The following is a 15327-nucleotide window of genomic DNA, read 5'->3' as shown; positions in this document are numbered from 1 at the left end:
AACGCCACATCTGATAAGGGCTGCCAGATCTTCCGAGCTTGCGCTAAACACCGACTCTGGGCTGGTCCGTGGAGCTTTCTTCTGTCGCAGCGTCATAACTAGTGCTCCTGACTTGGACCGCCGCCCGCCTGAACATGCGCACGCCCGCCTTTTCACGCCTCTGGGATTTCAACGACTTGCCTCGCACCGACTCGAGGTAAACTAGCCGCCCATGGCTACCAACAAAGAGGAAGTGGCCGACGCCGACGGGGTCACGGTCGTGCAGAAGATGCTGTCCGCGACCACGGGCAGCGTCTTGACGTCGCTTCTGGGTATGTGTACCGTCTGCTCATGGGCAAACGCAAGCTGACTTGACCGTGCAGTCACGCCTCTCGATGTTGTTCGCGTTCGCCTTCAATCGCAAGCGCACATACCGACCGCGTCGTCGCATCGCCCGTCTACCGCTTTTTCGGCCGGCTCTCTCACCCAGTTCCGCGACCTGCACCCGAACCTCGGAATAACCACATGTTGCAGAGAAGTTTTCTGGTCAAGCAATGCGGCGCCATTATGCGTTGCAGGGCCCACGGTGGCTCCTCTCAATCCTGCCCATGCCGCTTGCGCCGTGGAAGAGGTGGAGCGGAGAACAATCAACAGCACCTGGGACGGTCTTCGCAAGATATCACAGAACGAAGGGCTGCGCACGCTTTGGAGAGGGCTGTCGCCGACACTCGTTATGACCATACCCGCCAATGTCATCTACTTCGCCGGGTACGACTGGATGCGGACCGCGCAGGCCTCGCCCTTCAAACGGATGGTATCCGACGCGTACATCCCTTTGGTTGCCGGAGCGAGTGCCCGCGTCCTTTCCGCGATTGCTGTTAGCCCGATTGAGATGTTCCGGACAAGAATGCAGGCAGCAACTCACACGGCCACGGCTGCTGGCCACTTCAGCGAGACCATGGACGGCTTGCGAGACATGGTGGCAGATAAAGGAGTTCGCAGCTTGTGGAGAGGTCTCACCCTGACGCTGTGGAGAGACGTTCCATTCTCTGCCATCTACTGGTGGGGCTATGAATATGGCCGCAACGTCATAACGGATCTTCGTTGCCGAACACAAGCTAGAAGTGACGGACCAGAGTTTCGCATGGGCAGAGGCGAAGAAAGAATAAGAAGAAGGAGCCGATCACGTAGCCGGGAGAATCAAACCGAGACCTTGGTGGACAGCTTTGTCGCCGGAGCGGGATCCGGCGCAGTAGCTGCTTTCGTTACGACACCGTTTGATGTTGGAAAAACCAGGCAGCAGGTCCTACACCACACAAAAGAGGAAGCAGGCTCGGCTGTCAAGGCACTTCGACCGGAAGAACAATCCATGCCACGATTCCTCTGGCACATATTCCAGGAGCAGGGTGCGTCAGGATTGTTCAAGGGCTGGACAGCCCGATGTCTCAAGGTCGCACCCGCCTGCGCAATCATGATCAGCAGCTATGAGGTGGGGAAGAAGATGGCGACCGTACTCAACGAAAGACGAGGGCGACTGCGAGAGGATGCTTAGGCACACCTTTACGTGAACACCGTACATTCTACACATCAAGGCTCACTGCTACGCCTGTATTTTTCAAGACTTTGCATAGTTTGACTTGGCGAGAGGGGCAATTCTACTCCCGTCTGCATGGGTGGCGTTTGGATAGCGGCAGCCTGCTTTTGCGCTTTCGTCTGTAACAATACCAGTGCATACTGGGAATGCATGTAATATAATTGGACGTCGAAGCAAAAGCGAATAAACAGACTTAAACACTCAAGTTACGAACATTGGCCATATGTCAATGCTTATTCGTATAACATCTCAGCATTGCGATTTAGAATTTGGTATGTGTGTTCGTCCTGGTGCGTTCAATTAGTTTGCAGATATCATACGTTGTTCATGCCAAGTCAAGGTAGCTTTGTCCATTCTCATTAGCCTCCTTATATGAAGAACGAGCTCACGAAGGACGTGTAGATTATCTAAGAAGATCGTCTCTCTACACACGATCGTAACTCGGTTGACTACGGTCAGACAATGAAGGAGCCGTCTTCCCCTAGTAGTCGATGTATGTGCGTTATGTAAGCAGCACGTGAGCGCGCGGCGCCCAGGCGATCTTCAGATAGCTCTCCACATTCCAAACAACCATCACCGATAAAGTGCGCGCGACCCGATCCACTCTCAGAACCGGGGGATTGATACCTACTCCGCCTGAAAGATGCTAGACATCGAGGATTACGATCAAATATTTCCCTATGGGAGCTATGCTGAAGGCTTGCGAAGGGACATTTCCGAGTGCCAGAGCACACTCGGTGGGCGGACCTTCTTCGAGCGGCTGTTAGAGCTGCTCAATATCAAATGTGAGTCGCGCATTCATGATTCTCAGGTCAACAGTCGATTGACCTTTGTGACCTTTGTAGGGCGTAAAATGTACCCTCCGAAAGGCGACGACGGGTTGCGCGAACTACACAAGCGCATCTGCGAAGCGCCCATAACCCTGCACTATAAACACTGCCTGATCTTCTACCTTCTCCGAGACCTTTCCCCACACTACAAGACGAGCCCAGAGTGGGCCACCCAATTCGCAACCAACGTCCATCTCGAGACGCGTTTCTGGACATTTATAGAGGGCATATGGGAGCTGGATCACTTGCAGTTCGATAATGCGGTCGGCCACCTGACGCACCCTTCTATCATACCTACGTTCCCCGACGAAATCCTAATCACGCTGGTGAACCGGAGACATCATCAGTTGAGCGGCATGAATGAGACGGATATCCTGCCGCTTGCCTACTACAATTGCGTCAAGCCACCGCTTGCGACCGACGCCATCAGGCAGCCCTTTGTGAGATATCTGGCTGCGAGGAATGTTACGGAGGCTTACTACTGGATCCGCGCACGACCGGAACACGAGCACAGACAACTGCTGGAGGCGCTTGTTGAGCAGACGCTCGACCATCGGGCCTGGGGCGGTGGAGAACCGAACGAAATTGAGAATATATACCCAAGAGAGGAGAAGGCGCTCGAGCTAGTTGGCTTGCCCTTCAGTGAAGAGGAGGACGAATGGATTGAAAAGTTCTTGACGGAGGGCAAAGGGAGGACACTGAAGGGCGCGGAGGATACGGTGCTGATGAGGAAGATTGCTATAGGCAGCTTGCATAGCTTCGCGACTGGGAAGAGCAAACAAGGCAAGGCACATCACGGAGTGGACTGGAAGACCTTGAAAGATGGAGTGAAGAAGGGTCTGGGTCCGAGGGAGGGCGAAGAAGGCTTCAAGGCTTAGACCAAGTAACTGGTGGGTGGGCACTCCGCTTACAGCATGACTAACCTGGATGGGCGGGAGGAGACAGCGGAGGACCGACCCTGTATTTCATCTGGCACTGGGAAAGCGCTCTGTGATAGCTTGCCTGATTTTCTCCGGGTTTACCGTCAACTTCGTCCAACGTACTGGATGAAGCATTCGTTCTGCTCACAACAATACTCGATTTCCATCGAGTCTTAGACAGGCATACCGTTCTTCCCGCCAGCCACGTCCAGTGCGCATACTCGCAGAGAATACCGAGGCGCAGAGGTACTCACACGTCGATATTGTTTCAGTAGCCAACAAGACACGCCGAGGTTTACCCCCCTCGGATGGGATCGCAGCAATCTGACAGCAGCGACTTCCTAATTAAGAAGTCTCTCCACGCTACCGCTTTCCCTACCGACTCGCAGCTGTCTAATCAACGACTTTGGTTACCTTCACTATTTGTCCAATTTACTTCGACTTTGCTCGTAGATATGAAATTGCGGCTCGCTGCAAATTTAATAATCTGGCTCTCCCACGCTCCCGATGCGACGCTCCTCCGCTCCGATCAGCGCTCACTCATTGTCCTTTGCTGTACTCGCTCTCTTATAATCGTGCCTGCGACTACTCCTTCGCTTTCAGAGGCATCGCTCAACCGATCATTCACCCCTGACCTCTTCACCTCTTTGGCAGCTCAGGAAGCACGAAAGAGACAGTATCTTGCTAAGTTAAAAAAGTACGGCCTCGCTACTCCATCAGGCTCTACAATCTACTACTGCTACATCGAGCAACCATCAGCATGTCCGGCTCCACGTTCAGTCACTCACAGCTCCGTGCTCCATCACTAGCTCTACCACTCTTACAGACTACCTTTACAAGTGGTATGCCGTCTCCACCAAAAAAGTCCCGGACATCGTCCTCACATTTACTTGATGTTTGCACGGCCTACCGCGATACTCTTCCCCTCACTCCCGACTTCACGCCATGCTGTCTTTCCATGGACCGAGGTGATTTAAGCGATATTGTTATACCTATATACAATATGATGGATGTTGCGCATATGTTACTATACATCGGACTTTGACCGTATAAAGTTCGCTTCCGGACGCTACAACGGCATCAGGAGTGCCTCGTCTACTACGCCGTTCGCAGTCTCTCATGGCTAGACGAATACTTTGGAGCGATGTTTGCGAAAACCGAGAGGGAAGGAAAAGGACGATGAGTACCATCATGGAGTATGTAATGTCCGGCTCGAAATACATCAAGCGTCCGCTGCACTCACACCGAAATCCCTGCTCCATCATCAAGGACATCACCATGTTGAGCTTGGTTCCTGCTGGTACTGAATGACTAAATTCACATTTCAATCATAAGAATGGTATCTAGCTTAATCCTTTCCCTTTACACCTAAAGACTACCTCGATTTCAGCGCACCAAGAGCCCTAAGATACGAAAGAAAGAACAGTAAAGGTCGTTAAACATTACCAGACCACGCTCACCATCATTCCTTCTACCAACCACCCCTCACCCTCCTCACCTTCTCCTTCCCACCAACCTTACCCCCGTGACCCTCCTAGCCCACCTTCGAATCGCCCACCCCCTCGCCAAACTCTGAAATAGCATAGTATGTGCTTCTAACTCCTCCTTCCTCCGTTCCAATACAGCTCTCCACCTCCTCTGCACCAGCACCGCAGCGTTAAGCAGTCGTTCACGCGCTTGCGCAACGACGGCGGCCTCGTGCGCAATGTGCGCCTTGATAATGCGCTGGCGGAGAGAGCGGCACGCGAGATGGGCGCGGTAGGCTCGCTGGATGGTGGAAGCGGCGCGGTGCGTGATGTTGAGGGGGAGGAGGCGGCTGGCGAGGAAAGAGAGGGTAAGTAGAGTGAAGTCCTTTGATGGGATGGAGGTCTTTGGCGAGGCGAACAGCGCGATGAAGGACGTGGAGCAGCCTGTTGCTTTGAGTTTCGCCGCTAGGCTAAGAGAAGCTGTGGTGTCGAGAAGCGTCGCAGGGAGATACGTGTCCACAATGGCCTCGAGAATCTTGGGATTCGAGAAGGAAGTTGTGAGATTAGTGACGCGGAGTCCGTGCGTACGGGCGGCGCAGCGAGCCCAGGACAGGAGGAGGCGCTTGTGGTGTTCAAGACCTGTGAATCCTGAAGTTCGCTCGTCATCTTCAGAGTCCAGATCGTGTTGTTCGTAATTGTCCCGCCGGTTGTACCACGCATCTCTAAACCTCTCGATCTCCTTGGTGAGCTGTGCCCAATCCACCAGAGTTCCCAAACCGTACTTGCCTATGAGTGACCACAAAAGCGACAAAGTTTTCTCACGGTGGCCGTCCACTATATCTTCCGGGGTCACGCCACCGACGACTTGGATTGGAAGACCACGTACTCCGTCGAGAGCCGCGAGGGCGACCTGTACGTTGTAGAGTCTTTGTGCGCGGCTGATGGAGGGATATTTGAGGTGCTGGGAAAGCACCCAGCTTTCCTTTGACGTGAGATCCACAGCGCTAGTAAAGACGTCACCAGTCGGCATGGTGATCGTGATGGTGTCCTCTCGCTGTGCCGTGAGCGTAGTTCGTGGGTAAAGCAGAAGCTCGACCAAGCGGGTCAGAGCCACACCATCGCGGAGGTCGATCGCGATGTTGTCGATGTGATATGTGTACTCCTGCAAAGGGTACTGGACGTGCTCGGTTTTATAGTTCAGATGCCCCAATGGGCGAGTGATGTCGCCATGAGATGGAAGAAGCATGGTAGACAACGCATGCAAGACATCGGTGGAGGCCTTATAGAGCGAAGCCGACTGGAAGAGACAACCGGAGAGCGCATCGGCACTCTTGGCCTTGTCGAGGAGTAATACTAGCATTAAGCTGCGAAGTGCTGTGCGTCTCCAGGACCAGCCCTGCGAGCCAAATTCATCGCCAGGGTCACCCCGAGCGATACTCGCGATGCTGCCCATGCCACTCTTGACACGGATAGCGTCTTCGTTGCGGATCAGGAAAGTGTCGAGAAAATTTTCGATGGCCCTTCGCTCAGCTCGCATCACCCGAGAGCCATCATCCGAATTGGTAGACCCGCTTGACAATCTCGACGGAACACTGAGCTGACGTCCAACGATGACCTCAGCGGCAGCTCGTAGCGTATTGAGGTCGTATGTCTTCACCCACAAGTTGAGGAATTTCTTTCGCTGGCCGACATCATCCTTGAGGCGTAGAGTATGTGCCAGGAGGTCCTTTGGAATGCTTAAAGCGCCATACTGCAGCGAGGACTGTAATCGCTTATGCAAGGACGCCATAGAAGGGCCGTGATATATGTCGAGCAGTCTTTTCCTGAGCTGTTCCGTGCTCTGCTCTCCATTGGGGTCTTTGATGGCCGAGTCGAACATCGAGTTGACAAGCTGGGTGATGGCAATCTCCTGATAGGTGAGCCAATTGTCCTCGTATAGTTCTGGTCGAGCAAGGTCTTCAGTCAAGACGGGATAATTTTCTTTTGCTGGCGCTCGTTTCCCGACCTCGTGCATCAACGTGATCGTGGTCGGTCCTCGTTCCACTTTCCTCCGGCGGAGCGCTGTTGGTGGGGATCGGTCTGTGTGGAACGGAGAGGAAGAGGACAACACATTCTTCGACTTTGAAGATGCGCGGCTCTTAACAGTCCTCACGGAAGACTTGGTCGTTGTCGAAGCGCGCGTAGAAGTTGTACGGATAGACGATGCAACGCTGTCCGCTTTTGCCTTGATCGATTTCGCGGGCGATCCATCATGGCTGAATTGGGGTCGCAACCGCTTCTGCGTGCCTTCGGTCTTGGTCCTCGCCTGTGAGCTTGTCTCCGATATCTTGCTGCTGAAATGCACCCTGGACGGTTTCGGTGCGGGCTGCTTCTGCTCTTCTTTGCCAAAGTTTAACTCGATATGCGTGCCAGCCTTGCCCTCAAACACTTGCATTCCAGGCGGAACATTCTCCTTTCCGCCGCCTTGGCCGTGTATGTCCTGGGAGAAGGACTGGCTTTGACGCGCCGTCTGCAGCAGTGGTGCACGCTTCGGAGGTGCAGCAAGAGACTTGCGCAAGGCCTTCTTCTCCTGCTTCAGCGCAGGTACCAGATTTTCGGCCTCCTCTTCTGACAGGGTGACCAGTTCCAGTCCAGTATCGGGTGAATACTCTCGCGGATTTCGTGGCTTGTGCGTGGGCTGCCCCGGGTGGATGGTAAATACGGACGTATCATCAGATGGGACGTATATGGTCCTTCGCCTGGGGTCCTTCTTGGGTCCTTGCTTCCGCAACTCCCTCTTATCCAAAGCTACCTCTTGCAGCTGCACCGTAGGGTTCTCGTCAACAGCACGTCTATCCGTCAGAAGCTGTGAGACTCGTCTCCTCTGTGGCTTTTGTGGTAGGGGCTCCTTCACGTGGGGCGCTGCTATATGCATCTTCTGTGGCTTGTGCGCTAGGAGATTGCTTCTCCTTTCAACTCCTGCAGGCATGACGGACGCTCGACTGCGCCGTTTTGTCTCGAAAGCGACCTGCTCATCCTCTTGCGCAACATCTTCGAAGATATCTAAGCCGGTGTTGAATGATGACTTGCGCATGCTGCGCGCGGGTCGCCTGGGCTTCGCATAGCGCAAATCTGCCTGTACTTCTGTGGTATATTCGATATTGGCGGTGGTATCGCCGTCAGTCGAGTAGACGGGCGCGTACATGGACGTGCGACGGCTAGCATGGTCGTTGTAGCGATGGCTTGCGAAGGAGAGATGCGGCGCAGGGCACGGCGTGCTCTCTGCGAAACGACGCATGGTGGGCAGTTTGGAAGAAGGGTTCGTGCTTGCGCGAAGGTCAAGTCTTGCAGGTCAAGGGAGAGGTCGACTAAACGTGACGGGAGAGAGCCGTTGGCGCTTGGCTCCAAAAGGCACAGACGCGTCCTGTTTTGCCGTCCGAAGCGCCGTTGCGACGGGCAACCACGCCGAAACCCAGATTCCACACCTCCTCTCCACTGGATCCCCAATCAACTCTGAAACCTATGCCTTTTCCTAAGATGGTTTGCAATACTCGCTTTGCATCTCAAAACCATCAAGGACTTTCCTTCTGCCGCAACATGAGCATTCCTCAATCCAGCCTCGCCACGTCCCTTCGCCGCCCTTGCTTGCTCCGTCTCTAGCACCGTCATCAGCTTGCTGGTTCTCATCATCTGCATCTGCGCTTGCTCAGTCTCATCATATATCTGCGCTTGCTCAGTCTCATCATGTATCTTCAGGCTTAGCATTCGCAGTCGCGGAGGCACTTGTCTTCCTTTGTGCTCCCAGGAGATTCTGACCTCGCCAACTCATATAGATGGGTTATTCCATGCTCTTCAGCGATGTCAGGTACACGTTGCCGGACATCTCTGCGCGGTGCTTCCTCGTTCTTTGTAGCATCCTTCTCAATGTCTTCTCCACAAGCTCCTCTCCTTTCCTTATCTCAAACTCAGTGTCGTCTGCTATGAGTGGATCGTCGTCGCAGCTGTGCTGAGCTGTTCCAGCAACACCGGTACCTGGTGTATTTACACTGTCTCGCGCATTGACTGTGATAGCAGACGACGCGTTTGCCTTCGTCTGAACCTCACTTTAGTGGGGCATCTTGACTGGCCTTCGCGAGTTTTATAACTTCCCTCGGCAACGAACGAAAGTAAGCCAGAAAAACCGTGCTTTATAGTCTTCACCGACTCCGAATTCAGTCTTTGCCCAAGCTCTATTGGTGTGGGCTTCACGTGCAAGAAGCAGATGAGGGATGCTGGCATGAGGACGAATGGGTGTATTTGTTGGAGTCATGTGACGCTTTCCAAGCTTTTAACCTGTTATGAAGAGATTATGTGAAGTCTGCAATGCATTTTTAATATCGTGAGACGATAAAGCACGCTCGCAGAGATTGCAAAGTGGCTACACGTAGTACGAATAGCTATTCATGTGTCATTGATAGGCTGAATACCTTAAAAAATTAGAGAGGCCCGGTAAGAAGAGCACGCTAGAACATCTCCACGGGCCTTGATCTCAAAGATGGTGAAGCGGAATCAACAACATCTCTCGAAGCTCTTGGAGATCTGGTAGCACTCGGGGGTTAAAGATGGTCTACAGGGCATGAAGCTGACGTTGATGTCGCGGGATGTGGATGTTCAGCTAGTCCATATGAAGGTCATACACTGCAATTGGCTTGCCGACTCATCCGACGTCATCACTGATCTATCACCACAGCTTATCTGTCGAATATGCGAGCTACGTACTCGAGATTCAGGGGCTCACGAATGGTGAGAATGTTCCATTGCTACCTGGCGACTCCAAACCCTCGAAACCTTCCGAGAGATGCTACCATATGTTACCCTTCAACTCCAACTTCGCACCCAATCACTCCTCTGCATCCGCTCCCTTTGCCCACTTCGGAGACGGCCATTCCAATCTCTCTCCCTTAATTTTTCTCTTCTGGATCCCATCGAATTTGTCACGAGCACTTTTTGTATCTTTCTCATCGCCTATGTACGCAACATGATCCGTGAAGTCATCCGCAACTGTCTGAGTCTGGAGTCACGACTCCTGGCTCGTCTTCAATAGCATCGCAATCTGTTCGCTCATTTTGATAGTTCTGAGGGTGACTTCTGCATTGATATCTGTTTAAGATGGTCCTTGATTTCCAACGTCTGCTCCCGCGTTCTCGTCACTGGAGTCTTGCGCATTCTGACTCTTTCTTTCTGCTGCATACTTTGCAAGGCTGGAAAAATTAAGTGGTAAATTAGCTTTCTTCTTCTTGTAGCGATCCTTTGCTGTCTTGTTCTTGGGTGCTTTCGACGACTTGGACCTGGACGAAGCAGCGTTGTTGTCGGCGTCGTCAGCGACAGGTTGCACGGCTTTTTCTGCACCCTTACCGGACATTCCTTTCTTATTTCCATGGCCAAACGCCTCAGCACTGTCTACCATCTCTTCAGCCTTCTTCAGTGCATACCTGACTCTTTTCTCGTTCTTCTGGGGAGCGGCGTCGGACTCTTTGTTTCCGGTTCGGGTGTCATGGTGAGCTCTACTACGAGCCATGTTGTACGTTCGAAAGCAGCTTGCGGTAGAGAAATAATGCAAAAGTAGAGTGCGTCTTATAAGGGTTTCTTGTGTTTGTGGTTCAGTCACGATTGGTGTTAGTGTTTGGGTGCTTATTATTTGTTTGTCTCGAAGACATAGACACCAAAGGGTGCACATAGTAATGTCCTTGGTTTGATGGTAAGATATGATAGGGTACAAGGTGCCAGCTTGCTTGCTTGGTGATTCGGCGAAGTCGTGCGACATTGACGGCAAGCGTGCAGGGAGACTGTTAGAATTGTAGACGATGGAGACTTTGATCCAACCTTGTGTTTAAGAAGTCTCACTGGAAAGAGATGATCGGATCCTAGGTAATTGGCATGGTAGTACCATGGCTCCACGGATAATTTTTCTTTTACTTGAAACACAGAACATAGAGGTAGTAGTGCTACACGAATCGTTACACTATACACTACGAAGTATATCCATACATACAGACTATCTACCTCAGCTCGCAGTACAGATCGTGTCACGGACTCCTTTGTCGCCGTCGCCTGTCACGTCGTCTCATCGTCAAGGCACTTCCCACCTCAATATAATACTACCCTAATTACTCTTCCGCTTTTTCAAAGCCGCTAACCTTTGCATTTTCGTCCTCTTCTTCGTGCCCAATGCGTTGGAAAAGGCGACTTCCGCAGCCTCTCCAGCAGCATCACCAGCACGATCGGTTGCGCAGTCTACGAATTGGTGGTGTACTTGCAAACTGTTCGCCAGCAAGCTTGTGATAGTATCGCGCATCTGCGCCGTTGTGATGGCCCGCTCGTTGGTGTCTTCGGCGTCTTCGGGCTCACCTGCCAATCTCACCTCCTTCCTACACGCCTTTCCCTCCCTTGCGAGAGAAAGGCTGCCTTCTTTCGGAGGATTGTCCACTGGCCCTTTGTTTGAGGCTCGTTTCGTCTGATTTGGCTTGACTGTAGTTTTGCATTTGGTTTGTGCAGCCTGTGATGCACTGTCAACATTTGCGTCCTCTGGAATAGATTCTGCGTCGCTGAGAAGAGACCCATCATCGCAGATCTGTGCCGCCACCTTTGCTATCTGCTTCGCTAGTAATCTGACTGACCTGCGGGCTGGTGAGGCTGGTGATGTTGATGTAGGGGTAGGGGTAGGCGTAGGCGTAGGCGCAGGAGTGGATGTAGCTGTCGGTGACTTTAGTGATGTATTGGTATATATTTTGCGATCTGTCGTGATTATGTTGGCAGGACTAGATTCTCCAACAGCACTGTCACCTTCCTTCTCTACATCTTGAGCGGCCACTTCGCTTGCCTCAACGTCGTAAACCTCACTTCGAATGTCTTCCTTTCCTCCGTCTTTCCCGGCGTCATCCTCAACTCCTCTCTTCTTGTCATTGAGTGATCCAACATCAGAAAAAGTAACCCGCTTCTTAGGCCACCCTGTAGCTCTAGTCATCTCAACCGACTTGATCCAGGCGGGTCTTCTTTCAGCAGCGACCGGGTCAACCGCGAGCCCATGTCCATTACGTTGTAAAGTTGAGGCAGACTCATTATTTAGAAGAACAGAGTCTTTAGCAGGCAGTTGACTGCCATCGGCATCGTCTTCCTGGCCGTTTTGCAGAAGAGAAAAATTCATCCGACCATGCTTCTTCTATCTTCAGCTCATTCAGCCCATCGTCGCCCATGGCGGGGAGTTTGTCAGAGAACTTAAAATTATTGTGTGCACTCATCTTTGCTAGACTTCGCAAGTCCGGAAGTACTTCTGGTAAAGTGAAGACTGATCTTGAACCTTGGATAATTGGACGAGCTTTTCAAGTGAGTAGTGAACTACATGTTTGAGCAGGGTGTTTCCTGGCGTCGCGTTGCATTTCTTGCTTGTTGCCGAGTGCACAAAGGGTGGGGAACAAGGATGTTACGGCGTCTTTGTTGAACTTGGGGCTGTGTTCGTAGGCAGTACGTGACCCGTACGAGGCCTCGCAGGAGCTGTGGTAGCAGGTTGGAGAAAGGACTGCATGGAAAAAAGTGCTCATCGGACCTGGATTCTGGTGGGAGATCGAGGAGTCCTCCAAGTCCCTACCGCAACACGTCGCCAGGAGTATCCTTTCAAAGGCCAGTCAGCGGTCAGATCAGGACGACAGCTCATTTCAAGGCTTAATCAGGGTCCAGCCCTCCTTCTGAAGTCTATGAAGAGATAAGAACATATTACATTCTGCCGCATGACTTTTTGACTTACTGCCCATCCCATACTCTATCTCTGTTTCTTGACCGTACTCCTTCCCTTAGCTCCACCGCCTTCTCCACGTCCCTTCTCCTTATGTTCTCCGGATCGTATTCCGGCGTCCCCTCGACCTCACCCGCCAATCTCTCCAACGTCTTCCTCTTCGTCTCCGGCACTAGCAAACTAGTGAAGATACCGGCAAACATGAACACGCTGTAGATCTGCATGACATGATTTAACCACGGGCTATCCGAGCTACCAGGCTCCGCTCCCCTCGTCCGTAGTGGGCCGATCAACACCTGTGCGATAATCGCGCCGACTTTGCCTGAAGCGGCGGATATGCCGTGGCCAGATGAGCGGTAACGCGTAGGAAAGCATTCTCCAGGGATGATAAAGGTGGTGGCGTTAGGACCAAAATTGAAGAAGAATTGTGCAATGACGTAGAGAGCGAGAAGAGCTTTTCCAGAGAGGAGGTGGTACGCGAAGCCGATAGCTACGAATATGCCGGTGAGGACGACGAAGCCCATAAGCTGGATGGGCTTGCGGCCTATGGTGTCGACCGTTGCGACGGTGACCCAGTAACCTATCATATGTTAGGGAGGAGGCAGGGCAGGGAAGGTACTTGAGACTCACCGGGTATTGCGCCTGCGCAGGTGATGATCAGGTTGCCTACAGCTTGGTTGTGGAAAAGCTGATAAACATCGTTGCCTGTAGAGTAGCCGATCTGCTGCAGGATGATAGAGTTGTTTAGTCCGAGGCCTAGCTCAAGTTAGTCTTTGCGACTACTTAGGACTCTCCATGTCAATACGACATGGTGAGCCGTAATGAAAGGTCTGCACGCACCATAATACGCAACATCAAGTAAGAACCATGAGCCTGCTGTCCCTAGCAGCACGCTTCCATTCTTCCACTTGCCGACCCAACTGAAGAAGTCGGACCAGGAAGCTACCGGAACCTCGAGCTGGTGAGCATCGTTGTCCTTGGCACGCGCACGTGTGATCTCGTCAACGTTGCCCCTTGGCATACCAGCCTTGAAAGCTTTGACATCGGAGCCGGCTTGAATGACATCGCGGTCAACATCGAAGGTATACCGCGGGGTTTCCGGAATGGTAAGGCGATAGTACAGAGCGATGCAACCCGGGACGGCACCAAAGCCGATGACAATCCTCCACATCTTGTCAACGGCAAGCCCGCAAGCACCGGTACACTTGTCCACTGTCTTTGCCTGCTCCAAGGTTGACTTGTATGCCTCGGTCACGATGAGTGATACCATTGCTGCAGCAAACTGTCCGATGCCTTGCATGGCGAAGACGGATCCCATCATAGCACCTCTCCATCTAGTGGTTGCAAACTCTGAGGTGATGATGGAACTCAGAGGGTAGTCGCCTCCAATCCCTATACCCATCAGGACTCTCCAAAAAACGATGACGCCTACAATCGAGCATGCTGGTGAGTGCGCCGACAATGACTGAGCGAGAGTGGCGAAGATGATCAGAATGAGCTCCATGCCGTACATTTTCTTGCGACCGACGATATCAGCGAGGATACCGAATGCAACCTGACCGACCACAGTGCCGGTGGAAGTAGCGACCTTGATGGCGGTATCGGCATGGGATGGTATCTTGCCTGGCGAGTGGGTGGCATTCCTGAACAGTGAGCACTGCATACATGTACATGTGCCAGCATGAGCCGGGAGACTTACTGCCAGAAGACCACGCCCAGCATAGAAACCACCATGTTGACGGCGAAGAGGTCGTAGGCATCTGAGTCCCACATTAGGTCATGGCGTGCATGGCGGAGGGGGTAGACATGCCAGTAAAGAAGCCTATACCCGCAACGACTATTGCGCGTATATGATACCAGCCGAAAGGAGCTTTGTCGATCTCAGCGAGAGCGAGTCGTCTCCTCTCGTTGGGGTCCGCAATGTGGGCGTAGTCGTTGTGGAAATTGTGGAAGGCGGCATTTCCGCCCGAGGTCCTAAGCAGCCACCGTCAGTGCCAGTGTGTAGTCGCAGTAGCGTTTTGGCAGCTCACTTGTGGACAATGCGCGACATGGCGACTCGAGTGCACGGAAGAAGTGACCAGTCTCCTGGAGAATGGTAGCAGGATCACAAAGTCCGGTGCTGCGGGACCGTAGGGCTTATGAACCAGGTTGGTGATCACGTCGGCCTAGGAAGAGAGAGCAGAAGCAACGGCGCCCTGGCCACGGCACAACGAATGGGGCATGTCATCCGGCGTGTGCCTGGGGTCTATTTCGGTCAAGGCGATTCATGTTTCGTAAACCACATCTAATTGTCCGTCCTATGCGTCGCCTTCCAATCGATGGAGGTGCTGGAGACACACGTGCACACGAGGAACGTACGAGGTCGTGCCGTCGCCCGCATTCTCCAGCTGGAGCGACGCTCTTGCTCTTGCACACGCAGCATGCCGCGGCGCACGCAGACTGTGCATCGCGCGAGGGACGCCGAGGGAAGCAGGAAGCAGCCGAGCTCGTCGACGGCGTGGGGGGGTGCGCGCGGGAAGGCGAGCGAATGGCGTCGCGCACGTCGGGCACGCGGTTCGAGCCCCTGGAGGAGCCGCTCGGCGCGGCGTCCGCCTCAAGCATCGAGAAGGCGCCTTGGAAGAACGTGCCTGGTGAAGATTTTGCAATCTTACGTGCGACAAGCCGCGCCAACGCGTCGAGAGGCACAGGGCGCCTGCCGAGGAAGAGAAGAGGCAACAAGGCACACGATCCCGCCGAGCCAGCCGCCGATCCTCCTGCCTATGTCTTGCAGGCATGCATTGACACCTACAGC

The 15327-nt window shown here is 53.1% G+C and overlaps 5 protein-coding genes across 5 annotated transcripts; 2 read left to right on the top strand and 3 right to left on the bottom strand.

The window, feature by feature from the left end:
* Positions 1-211: 211 nt before the first annotated feature.
* On the top strand, positions 212-1531 carry MTM1 (Carrier protein, mitochondrial; the record flags this gene model as incomplete). Its single annotated transcript, XM_056218394.1, has 2 exons — positions 212-311; positions 363-1531. 2 exons carry the CDS (start codon positions 212-214, stop codon positions 1529-1531), a joined length of 1269 nt encoding a protein of 422 aa, XP_056067659.1.
* Positions 1532-2216: 685 nt separating this feature from the next.
* On the top strand, positions 2217-3281 carry N0V89_009642 (uncharacterized protein; the record flags this gene model as incomplete). Its single annotated transcript, XM_056218393.1, has 2 exons — positions 2217-2358; positions 2419-3281. The coding sequence occupies 2 exons, from the start codon at positions 2217-2219 to the stop codon at positions 3279-3281; spliced, it is 1005 nt and encodes a 334-aa protein (XP_056067658.1).
* A 1536-nt stretch (positions 3282-4817) lies between these two features.
* Positions 4818-8066, bottom strand: N0V89_009641 (uncharacterized protein; the record flags this gene model as incomplete). The annotated part of the gene is made up of 1 exon (XM_056218392.1): positions 4818-8066. One exon carries the CDS (start codon positions 8064-8066, stop codon positions 4818-4820), a length of 3249 nt encoding a protein of 1082 aa, XP_056067657.1.
* A 2844-nt stretch (positions 8067-10910) lies between these two features.
* On the bottom strand, positions 10911-11866 carry N0V89_009640 (uncharacterized protein; the record flags this gene model as incomplete). Its single annotated transcript, XM_056218391.1, has 2 exons — positions 10911-11755; positions 11863-11866. The coding sequence occupies 2 exons, from the start codon at positions 11864-11866 to the stop codon at positions 10911-10913; spliced, it is 849 nt and encodes a 282-aa protein (XP_056067656.1).
* Positions 11867-12544: 678 nt separating this feature from the next.
* PHO5_2 (acid phosphatase pho5) lies at positions 12545-14586 on the bottom strand (the record flags this gene model as incomplete). The annotated part of the gene is made up of 6 exons (XM_056218390.1): positions 12545-13116; positions 13167-13292; positions 13377-14179; positions 14236-14296; positions 14347-14510; positions 14567-14586. The coding sequence occupies 6 exons, from the start codon at positions 14584-14586 to the stop codon at positions 12545-12547; spliced, it is 1746 nt and encodes a 581-aa protein (XP_056067655.1).
* Positions 14587-15327: the final 741 nt, after the last annotated feature.

The sequence above is a fragment of the Didymosphaeria variabile genome (assembly GCF_027946475.1).
Source record: "Didymosphaeria variabile strain IMI 356815 chromosome Unknown scaffold_7, whole genome shotgun sequence".
NCBI classification, from domain to species: domain Eukaryota; kingdom Fungi; phylum Ascomycota; class Dothideomycetes; order Pleosporales; family Didymosphaeriaceae; genus Didymosphaeria; species Didymosphaeria variabile.
The sequence above is the reverse complement of the archived record's forward strand: the minus strand, read 5'-3'. Positions and strand labels throughout refer to the sequence as shown.